General features: G+C 39.4%; 2 protein-coding genes across 5 annotated transcripts; one reads left to right on the top strand and one right to left on the bottom strand.

Moving 5' to 3' along the window:
- The first annotated feature begins 491 nt into the window (after positions 1-491).
- Positions 492-4896, top strand: LOC113811607 (uncharacterized). The gene is made up of 4 exons (XM_027363390.2): positions 492-630; positions 1644-1785; positions 2914-3036; positions 4254-4896. The coding sequence occupies exons 1-4, from the start codon at positions 581-583 to the stop codon at positions 4365-4367; spliced, it is 429 nt and encodes a 142-aa protein (XP_027219191.2). The 5' UTR covers positions 492-580; the 3' UTR covers positions 4368-4896.
- A 1921-nt stretch (positions 4897-6817) lies between these two features.
- Positions 6818-11875, bottom strand: LOC113827366 (facilitated trehalose transporter Tret1). Of its 4 annotated transcripts, XM_070121762.1 has the most exons (5): positions 11667-11875; positions 10387-10460; positions 9451-9583; positions 8829-9004; positions 6818-8611 (listed from the first exon to the last, which is right to left on the bottom strand). In XM_070121762.1, the coding sequence occupies exons 3-5, from the start codon at positions 9557-9559 to the stop codon at positions 7508-7510; spliced, it is 1389 nt and encodes a 462-aa protein (XP_069977863.1). In that variant the 5' UTR covers positions 9560-9583; positions 10387-10460; positions 11667-11875; the 3' UTR covers positions 6818-7507. The 4 variants fall into 4 exon arrangements, with proteins under 4 accessions (XP_069977863.1, XP_069977853.1, XP_069977842.1 ...); XM_070121752.1 differs by having other exon boundaries at positions 10387-11875; XM_070121741.1 differs by having other exon boundaries at positions 9451-10460.
- Positions 11876-12177: the final 302 nt, after the last annotated feature.

Genomic DNA, 12177 nt, shown 5'->3' with positions numbered 1-12177 from the left:
AAAAATGATAATCATGATGATAATAAGTATAGGATGGTGATAAATAGGGACAATGTATATACTGATAGTGATAATAGATATGATGATGATAATGATAAATAGTAATAAAAGTAAAGAATGATAATGATAATCATCCCAAGAGTAATAAAAGTTAAGGATGATGATAATTATGATAATATTAATTATGATGATGATAATAATGATGATAATGATGACAATAATAACAACAATGACAATGATAATCCTAATGATAATATCAATTATGATAATGATATTGATAATGATAATAGTAAGAAGGTAAAGAAGAAGAAAAAGAAAAAGAAGAACAACAATGAAGATAATAACAAAGTAAAATGAAATAAGATAAAATGAAGTTATATCACTACATTCACATTTATTTCACCATCGAAATGACGTATAGCTTCACTGTCCGTCACCATCCACTGTTATCACTTATCAGTTCGAGACAACTATTTGGAAGCATGATGATAATGCACACTTTTTTCGTAATCGTAGACGTGCGTGGCGGTATAAGAGCTTGCACGGAGGGTCAAAGTCAATTGCAGGTTGAAACTGTGCAATGAAGGTCTTGTTAAGTCTGTTCTCGTTGGTGGCCCTCTCGACTGCCCTGTGAGTTTCATGGGTGTGTGGTCGCGCGTGGGTGTGGGTAGGCTTTGGTGTGTGGGTCTGTGTGTGGGTGTGGACATTGGGGAGGGGGGTTGTGTGTTGTGGATGTGTGTGGGTGTGTACATTGGAGTGTGCGAGTCTGTGTGGGTGTGGACATTGGGGTGGATGTGTGTGGGTGTGTACATTGGAGTGTGTGAGTCTGTGTGGGTGTGGACATTGGGGTGGATGTGTGTGGGTGTGTACATTGGAGTGTGTGAGTCTGTGTGGGTGTGGACATTGGGGTGTGTGTGTGTGGATGTGTGTGAGTATGTGTGTGGGCGTGTACATTGGATTGTGTGAGTCTGTGTGTGGGTGTGGACATTGGGGTGGATGTGTGTGGGTGTGTACATTGGAGTGTGTGTGTGTGGATGTGTGTGAGTCTGTGTGTGGGTGTGGACATTGGAGTGTGTGTGAGTGTGTGAATGTGTGTGGGTAGGTGTGTGGGCGTGGATGGGCGTTGGTGTGTGGATATGAGTGTGTGGGTGTTGGTGTGTGGGCGTGAATGTTTGGTAATACGCATGTTGGCGTGGAAGTGCAGGTGGCTGCGGGCGGATCAAGAATGCAGTAAAGTGGGCGCATAAAAGAAATGTAAATCAGAGAGAGAACTGACACAGGGATTGACATAGAGCAATAAATGCTCAAGAAGTCAATGAGAATAACAGATCTTGCCCGTGGTGAATGTTTTCGAAAAAAACGAGAATAAATCAACTGGCATGGGGAGTACGGAATACGGAAACACACACGCACACACACACACATATGTACATATGTGTGTGTGTGTTTGTGTGTGTGAATAATAATAACAATAATAATAATAATATCATTAATAATGATAATAATAATAAATATATACATGCACATACACAGGTACATATTCGTATACATATATGGAAATCTGACACACACACACACACACACAGAAACACCATAACAAAACTTCTAAGACCCATCATACCCCCTCCTTCCCCTCGGCGCAGCGGGCAGAGGGAGGACGTGTGGTGCAGGTGCGCGCTCATGGTGGACAGCGACCCCATGCTGTACATGGTGTACGACCTCGGCGAAGCCTTCATCGAGGCCTGCAGTGAGCACGACAGGTGCAAGAACCGCTGCTACGACAAAGTAAGTTGATACACACATGCATATATATATAAATATATATATATATATATATATATATATATATATATATATATATATATATATATATATATATATATATATATATATATATATATATATATATATATATATATATATATATATATATATATATATATATATATATATATATATACATATATGCATGTATGTATGTACTGTATGTATGTAACCATATACATACATATCTATCTATTCATCCATCTATCTATCTATCTATCTATCTATCTATCTATCTATCTATCTATCTATCTATCTATCTATCTATCTATCTATCTATCTATCTATCTATCTATCTATATATCTATCTATCTATCTATCTATCTATCTATCTATCTATCTATCTATCTATCTATCCATCTATCTATCTATCTATCTATCTATCTATCTATCTATCTATCTATCTATCTATCTATCTATCTATCTATCTATCTATCTCTCTCTCTCTCTCTCTCTCTCTCTCTCTCTCTCTCTCTATATATATATATATATATATATATATATATATATATATATATATGTGTGTGTGTGTGTGTGTGTGTGTGTGTGTGTGTGTGCGCGTGTGTGTGTGTGTGTGTGTGTGTGTGTGTGTGTGTGTGTACATATATATATACACATATATATACGTACATATAAATATGTATATATGTATATATATATATATATATATATATATATATATATATATATATATGTATATATATATATATATATATTATACATATATATATATTTATATATATATATATATATATGTATGTATATTATACATATATATATATATATATATATATATATATATATATATATATATATATATATATATATATATACATACATACATATAAATATATACACACATAAGATGACACACACACACACACGCTCATATATATAAATATATATATATATATATATATATATATATATATATATATATATATATATATACATATATATACATATATATATATATATATATATATATATATATATTTCCTTGCAAACATCTCATCTAGCATTTCTGATATTTAGATAACATTCCTATCTGCAGACACGGGACGTAAACATTGCTTCCTTTCCTTGCAGATCCGAGCTGCCACCAACGAGATGGACTTGTGGTCTCATGATGACAGCGGCTTTACTATTGGATCAAATATTTGCCAGTATCTTTTTTCGTCCTATAATGTCGATCAGTTTAACAACAAATACGTATGTTGGAGTATCTTTTTCTTTGTTCTTTTCTGTCAGTATCACGTTTATGATTTCCTTGTAGGTTACGTTGTAACAGTAATTTTTATGTGTATTGTCGAAATAATTAGTATTAATGGTGAGAAGGTTGGACTGACATTCCAACCGGTAGCATATGCTCAGGTTTGCCATAGCATTATCACTATCACTATCATTCATTTTTGTTGTCGTTGTTGTCCGTATAACCATCAATATCATTATCATCATTATTACTTCAGCCAAGGAGGTTACGTTTTTGGTAGCGTTGGTTAGCAGGATAAATCAGAAAGTTAAGAAAATGGTTTTATGAAACTTGTACCAGAAGTATGTGTTAGCCCAACTTCGATGCCATTAAATCCCGGCATTCTTAAGTGATTCATTGGCATTTAACGTCACCGGTTAATGTAATTCTCCAAGTGTGAATATCTTTATTGCATCCGTGAGCCTGTTGCCTTGGCGGAGGTATGCGCTCTCTGAGTGCTTCAAGCTATAATTATTGTTATCATTATCAATATTATCATTATTATTGTTGTTGTTGTTGTTATCATTATTTAATCATCGTCATCTTTATCTTCATTTTTGTTATTGTTGTTATTAGCAGTACTATAAGTGTTATGATCATTTTATTATCCTCATCATGTTTTTGCTATTATCATCATTATCATTATTCCTATCATCATCATCCTTATCATTACTACTATCATCATCATCATTATCATCATCATCATCTCCATTATCATCTTCCTCCTCATCATCATTATATCATCATCATCACATTATCATCCTCATCACCATCTTCATCATAATCTTTACCTTCGTCATCGTCATCCTTATCATCGCCATCGTGATTCATACCATCATCATAATCGTTACCCATTATCATTATCATCATTACCATATTCACCATGATCCTTATTATCATTATCATAATTACCATGATCGTTATCATCATTATCATAATCACCATTATCACCATCATCCTTATCATAATTACCATTATCACTATCATCATTATCATTACCCTTGATGTTACCATGATCAGGATTACCATTATTCCTACTAATATGATTATTCAAATCGCTTATTTTCATCGTTATTGTTTTACCGTCATCCACATTCTCATCATTATCAACTTTTCTCGCCATTCATTCATAATCATCTACATTATACTAACCAGTCGTTTACTGTTGGTTCCTCAGGTTCACGGGTATTACCAGGTATGCGGGGGCCCCTGGGAATACACATTCCAGGATTCCCAACAGATGCTTTGCTGCAACATGGGAATACATGAACATTGCATCACCCGGAACTAAGCCCGCGCTGCAATCGATGTTGTAATTGTTATTATGTATCATGATTTTTGTTATTATAATTTTCATTATTATTATTTTTTGGCGTTGATCTTATCAGTTATTACGAGTGTATGAGTCTTTGTGAATATTTTATAAAAGTTTAATTAATGATCAAAAAAGTTTTTTTTTCATTCACATACGTACGTGCACTTGGTATATTATGCAAGCTATTTTTTTTTTTTTTTTTTTTTTTTTTTTTTGTATCGACAGAGTGCCTTGCCGTTTAAAAGTATTTTGGTTTATATAGATGCAAAAAAGTATTTGAAAAATCCCCCTGCGAGTTCTGTATCAACCTTTGTTCTTATGTTTCTTTAGAGAATAAATACTGTTACAAAAATGATAACCACATTCAGTGATGTTTGTTTATTCAGAAAAATTACTTTGATTATTTCTATGATCAAACAATATATTCCTATTTGTAATGCCATTTGAATCGTGGATGTTTTAAAGCAGATATTCACAAAAACAATTAAATATCTCATATTTCCTATGATTTGTTTTTTTTTTTAATACATTGACAAAATGTAGAAAGGTGTGAATGAGAATGAATATCTTCACAATACAAGAAATGTATTTGACCGGTTTCGAATATATCCTTCGGAAATAAATGTTTTCTGACGAAGATATATTCGAAAACGGTCAAATACCTTTCTTGTAGTGTGAAGATATTCATTCTCATGAATACGGCTCAATATTGACAAAACTTCTTGTTCGTTATGTAATTCATAAATTCTATCCCTGGACCTAATTTCCATAACAAAAAAAATACATATATGCACACGGTGAGTATATGCTTCCACACAATATATTTCGAAGCTATAATATATACTAAGCATAAAGTACAGGACAAGGATAACTTGACTGACCTATTTTGAGTATATCTAGAATAATCCTGATTAATCGATATGTTACGCTAATTCCACGTCCTTGTGTAATGAGATAACAAAAAAAAAATCTTGAGATTTTAGGCAAGATATATCCCTGTTTAAAACGCCCCATAAAACGAGGTGTGGTATTTCTCCTGAGACATTTAGGTCTAGTGTATGATGTTGCTTCTTAGTAGATCTTAATATCTGACGAGATATTGTGCGGGAATTTGCAGCATGTATGTAGTTTCAACTTTCGAAATTAGACATCGAATAGAAGAAATTCCGACGTGTTTCCTAATTTTCCAGTGAGTTCTAAGATGATGGCCAAGGATACACGCATTCCTGCATCAGGGTTCTCGTGATGAGTACACACATCTTCGCGTGTTACATACTCTGTGTATGATTTTGATGCGAGATGGCACAGTATGCATCAATTTCAGCTCTATGTGTGTGTATGATATATACATCTACTATAATTAGAAAATACACTCAGGGATTTCACGAAATTGTATCGGATATACAAAGCAATGTTTGTAGAGAGAAACAAAATGTCTATGAGTGAAGAGTGTCTGAGCATGTAGATATACAATTGTGCTTGAATATATAAATTTATTTCACCAATCACTTCCTAACCAACGCATCCTGAAATAAAAATAGAAATGATAAGATATATTCATAACAAAAGTCAGCTTTAAGGCAACTTTTTTCCTTACTTTCTTTCAATATTTTTTCTTCCAAATTGTTCATAACATTCGTAACATAATCTACTGGATCAAGAACTGCTTGTCACTGAAAGATGAGGAAAGTATCAATATTAGAATAGTATACCCTAATTCGTGTACACATATTCAAAGAAAACGCGTTAGCTTGAGGTATATCTTTAAAAAGTTCTCATTTGTTTGCTTCTCTGCGACTAAATCTTCCCATTTGCGAGAGAGAGAGAGAGAGAGAGAGAGAGAGAGAGAGAGAGAGAGAGAGAGAGAGAGAGAGAGAGAGAGAGAGAGAGAGAGAGAGAGAGAGAGAGAGAGAGAGAGAGAGAGAGAGAGAGAGAGAGAGAGAGAGAGAGAGAGAGAGAGAAAGCTAATAGTTCAAGAAATAGAGACAGATAGATAGAAAGGGGGGAGAAAAAACAGACAGAAAAATAAGTAGAAGATAAATGGAGAGAGAGAGAGAGAGGGGGGGAGGGAAAACAGACAGACAAACAAGAAAAAATATAGATATATATAGATAGAGACAGACAGACAAACAACAGAGAAAGAAATAATAGAAAGTTAGATGAAGAGAGAGACACTGAAAAGAGATAAGCAGAATTCGAATTCATGTTTTTGTTATTGCCGTTGCAGCCTGACTCTATCCTTTGACAACAGACTAAGGAGGAGGTATACTTTTCGCAATGATGTCAGCTTAGAAATCCATGGCTTCCCGAATAACTGGTCGGGATTTTTGAAAACGTCTGTATCGTAAACCATTAAGTATACATTACCAGTCTTGTCCTTTATCTTGCTGTGATACCGTTTTCTTGGCGGTGTATCAAAATCACAGATTGCTTTATGTTTTATTATCACAAATACAAAAATGGAATGGTTACACGTCTGTACTGAAAAGAATTGACATATGTGATTGAGTGATATGCATTGCGGAATGCTAAGACACGAACACAAACAGCAATGCATTTGTTGTACATGTTCATGTTGAATCACAAGCGAGTGAAAAGGCAGTGACTGTTGTGAATGTAATGCACGATGACTATGCATGATATGGAGAATTGTGAGGTTTATTCACAAAGAGAAGACAATGCGATGCTACCCGTAAGATCTGAAAATGGAGTTTCAGATATTCAGTATTAAGCTTCCGTCGCCAGGGCCAGATGCAAATGTGAAGAATTGACTTAGAAATCTCCTGTCACTTCTCGCCTTCTCATGTCGAACAGACCGCTGTGTGACCGCAGCCTCGGCCGGGTGTTCCAAAGACCCTATCACAGGTAGTACATACATTGGCCTGGGTGGGACATCTGCTTTGTGGTACCGAGGTGCACGTGCGATGTAGATTCCACAAACAATTATTTTGGTTATCTTAGATTTTTTCCATCTGGCTTAACACAAGTCGAGAACTTGACGAACGAGAACTTTTAAATGAAACATCCTGAGCGGCGCCACCCAGCTGTCCACACCAAACTGCCAGTCGTCCATCCTTGAACGCAGCTCCCTGGCGTGCGCACAGAGGAAGAGGCCCTCAGACGGTTCTGACCAACTCGGTGTCGTTATTTCTGGTGTTGCTCTTGGCGTTCGCCTCACAGTCGTCGGGCGCCCTTCTCCGGGCGCAGGGGCACCACCGCTTGCCCGTTATATTCTCTGAAACTTCCGCCCAGTACTCTTCGATCTGTCGCAAGGACTTATTCCTCGTCTCGGGAAGCAGGAGGGCGAAGGCGGCCAGGCAGGCGCTTCCCGCCGCGTAGCTCCAGAGGCAGATGTAGAAGCCCGAGCCGGCCTGCGTCGCCGCGAAGGTCAGCGTGAACTGCGAGGCGTTGAGGGCCGAGCCGGCGAGGCCGCTCCCCAGCCCCCTCACCGCGCCAGGCAGGAGTTCAGTCGCCATCAGGCAGGTCACGGGGCCTATGCCGGCGCCGTAGGCCACCACGAACACGCTCAGGCAGGCCAAGGGGACCCAGTCCGGCCACACTTGTGAGTCCTGCCGGAAGAAGTAGTCTCCGAGGACGGCGATGGTGACGCTGGCCGTCAGAGACGCCGAGATGAGCAGCGTTCGGCGAGGCAGGCGGCCCACCAGGAGGGAGCAGGCGACGTTGGCGGCGAGGCGAGCGGAGCCCACCAGCATGGAGCTCACGTGCGGGAGGATCCCCACGTCGACCTTGCGGAAGATGTGGACGACGAAGAGGACGACGACGATCTGCCCCGTGGCCTCCTTGAGCACCATGAGGAAGATGGACGCCAGGATCGGCAGCAGGAGGCGCGGCTGCCTCGCCACGGAGGCCTCGCCGCACTCGCCCAGGGGGCCCATGCCCAGGAGCTCCTTCTCCACGTTGACGTCCGGAGCCCGCAGCTGCTGGAGGATGGCCCGCGCCTCCTCCACCCTCCCGCGCTGCAGCAGCCACGACGGCGACTCCGGCACCAGGAACACAGTCACGACGCAAGGAAGGAAGAACAGCGGCAGGATCGCGACGACGGTCGACCAGTGCAGGATGGCGGCCAGGAAGTACGTGAGCATGAAGCCGAGCGAGAAGGCCGCGTCGGGGAGCACGCCCACGGCGCCGCGCCGCCGCGCCTCCGTCACTTCGCACGGGTAGATGTAGACGCTCGCGGTGGCCGCCGAGCACAGCAGGCCCTGGGATTTGGCGCGGGGAGAAATGTCCATTTGAGGCAAGCAGTAACTATGCAAATACCAATAGTATATGAATATGATATACCAACATTTTCTGTTTTTCAGTTTCTCATACCTTACTTCTGAAACATCACAAGAAATATGAAGCAAATAAACAAAAAAGTCGACACAGAATCCCCCAAACAAACTGAGAACAGATCGCCCTGGATGAGCCGCTCACCTGAAGGACCCGCACCGTCAGGAGAAGGGGCAGGTTGTGCACGCAGCCCAAGAGAACCGGCCAAGTGCTAGCGAGGAGAGGCAGGACCGCTAACAAGAGCCTCCTGGGGCCGAGGACGTCGTTCAGATATCCTCCTGCAATGGATCCTGCCACTGACACTGTCTGAGCCACACTGACTGCAGAGCGGAGGAAGGAACAGTTAAAGGAAGAACCGGGCAAGAGGGAATATATATAGAAAGAGTTTTTTTCTTTTCTTTTTTTTTTTGAGACAAAAAAATCAAAATATTATCTTTGTGAGGGCGTGTATGTGTGTGTACGTGTGTATGTGAGAGTGTGAGTGTGCGTAAAGAGAAGTCAAGATGTGTTTTAAAAGATTATTTTTGAGAGCCAGAACTTATTTTTGTATAACTTTTTGTATACAGCATTTTTTACTTTGTTACATTGGTGAAAAAAACACTACTATGTTGTTTTCTCAATTGTTTAAAAAATATATGATATCTCAAAAAAATCTCGAAGGTTTCACGCGTTCCCAAGCTTCTCCCTCATGACCGAATCCCCAATCCCGAATCCTCCACTGATTATCGAATCCCCATTCCTCATCCTCCACGCCCCTTTTACTCACCGAACCATCCGGCCTCGACTTCGCTGAGTGTGATGTCCCCCTCGAGGCGCCAGGCATCGAGGGCGAGCGCTGGGAAGGCGATGACGACCCCGAGAACCACGCCCACCATAGACACGCCCACCGCTGATGAGAGCTATCGTGAGCAGAAGGGAGTTAGTGGGCGCTGGAGTGAAATGGGTATGTGAGTGTTTTGTGTATCCTGTGTATTTTTTTTCTTTTTTTTGTACGTGCGGGGCATTGGTGTGTGAGTGTTATGTGCGTGTGTTGTGTACATGCGTGAGATTGGTGTGCGAATGTTATGTATAGTTTTATGTTTACTATGCATGTGTATATGTGTGCATTGCCGTAGCAGTGCTATGTGTACGTGCGTGTGTGTGTGTGTGAGATTGGTATATCAAGTGGCACGTATTTGAAGTATTTATATGTGTTTTGTGTTCATGTATGAGGTATGTGCGTAGGTGTGTCTTTGTGTGTTGTGTATATGTTAGAGTACATGTGGATATCGTATTTGTGTTAAGGTTATGTATGGTCCTCTGTACAAAACATAATATATGTATATGTATTTGCCAATACTCTACACGTGTGTGGGCTAATTTCCTGAGTGCATGTACGTGAATGAACTCTGTGTGCGTGTGTGTGTGTGTATGTGTGTATGTGTGTGTGACCATATGTCCGTTCACATATGTGTCAAGGCATACACAAGCAAACAACAAAAGCTCGTGCACAAAATCTAAGATCAACATCAATAAGTGATCAAAGTCAGACAAAGTTTTCACAGAAACAAGATCAAAGAAAAAAAAAAGTGGACTGAAAATATTTTTAAAAAAGGAAGATTTAACATTTACACTGAAAGAACAAGTGACGAGAAACGAAAAATGTAGCGAGAATACAGAGAAAATCATTGGCAGAGAAACCTCTCTTTATCCGTTAACATACTGTAGGTGAGAACAGATACGGAGGCGAGCACCATTTCTGCCTGCTGGAACCGCTAGGTGCACGACCCACTGAAACTAGAAAGTCATCATCAGCTGTACTAATCCCTAATCCCTAATCTGAGCTGTCATCCACTTAGCTTACATTCGCTCAGTATTTTTAATGTGATTCTTCTCTTTTATCTTTTTTTCTATTTCATGCATTCTTTACCCAGTCCATTTATTATTGTAGATTTTTTTCTCTATTTCATGCATTCTTTACCCAGTCCATTTATTATTGTAGATTTTTTTCTCTATTTCATGCATTCTTTACCCAGTCCATTTATTACTGTGGACTACAATCTTGATCTAGCTCATATTCACTCAGAATTTTATAAAGTGATTCTTCTCTTCTATCACTTTTTCTCCATGTCATGCATTCTTTACCCAGTCCATTTCTTATTGTGGACTGCGACCCTTGATTAATTAGAGAGCTACATTCACCTCCTTGATAAATAATGGCTCATGCTTTTCGTCATTCAGAGGAGGTGAATGCAGAGTGTGTGACAGTCTTTTACATAATTTAGAACCAGCAACTTTGAACAACTTTGAAAAACTGCTTAAATACAACGGTTTATTATAATTGTATATAAGCATGCGTGATGGATATATCTAACTCATACATTCACAATTGTCTTACACACATTAACCCATGCATAAAGTGTTTATACGTTCACTCCCACCCATACATGCCCACACAACTAAACATCTACGTAAGCATGCAAAGATACATGCCTTCCACTGGTAGAAAAATAAACACTTCACACAAAACAAGTTCATTGCGTTTAAAGATGGCACACATATTTCAAATAATTTTTAAAAGAAGTTTCTAGAATCAAATGCATGCAAATGTTCAAACCCATATTTCACTAAAACCAAGTCCCCAGTTTAGAAAGTCCTAAACCTATTTCGGACTATCCATCTGCCATTCCCAGCATGCAGAACGTGTGACATGCTCAACCCACACCTGTTCAGAGGCGCTGGGCTTCAGAGACTACCATAAACACTGAGATGTACTCTTTTCGGGCAAGACATGAAACTGAAATAAGCATAGTGGTTTTGCTGACAAACATGCATTGATTATTTTGAAAAATGAATACAAGATTAAGAATATTGGTAATAAGAAAAAAAAAGTCTAAAAGGGCAAGGGAATTGTTAATTGTTATCTTCCAGTGTTCTCTCCACGCAACTTGCACGAATGTGTCACTTGCAGACAGTAGCAGTAAACCTCTCACAGACACCCACCTGCTTGTACTCTGGTGACCACTTTCCCATCTCCAAAAACGACCTTGATCTTGTCTCTTGTCAGGAACGAACGAAGCAATACCTCTTTTTTTAATTATCCAAAAAAATACTTCACCTCCACACTTGCGACGGAACAGGCAATGAAAATAAGAATGAAAAATAATAATAATTCAGATTTTGAGCCTCGGTGGAAGAGAAGGGAGCCCACAGACGGAGTGAGGAAGGCATCGAGAATCAGGCACTTATATAGGGTCCTTGCCCCTGCCACCCCGCGCGTAGTGCCAACCGCTGCAACTGTCATCTCGTAATACCTTTATTTGCTCTTATTTTTTTCTCGACTCTTCCTGCTAAGCCACTTGCTTTTGGATTTCAGGTATCTACTGTCTGGCGGATTTTATTTATTGCACTATGTACATTTGTATATTTTGTTCCCAGGACTTGATTAACTGCCTGACCTGTTGAAAAATAGGGTATTATCAAAACCTGATGATTATTGCTTTTAATAGATATT

This window comes from Penaeus vannamei, chromosome 1, assembly GCF_042767895.1.
Source record: "Penaeus vannamei isolate JL-2024 chromosome 1, ASM4276789v1, whole genome shotgun sequence".
NCBI lineage: Eukaryota > Metazoa > Arthropoda > Malacostraca > Decapoda > Penaeidae > Penaeus > Penaeus vannamei.
Note: the sequence above shows the minus strand (reverse complement) of the source record. Positions and strands in the feature narration are given on the sequence as shown.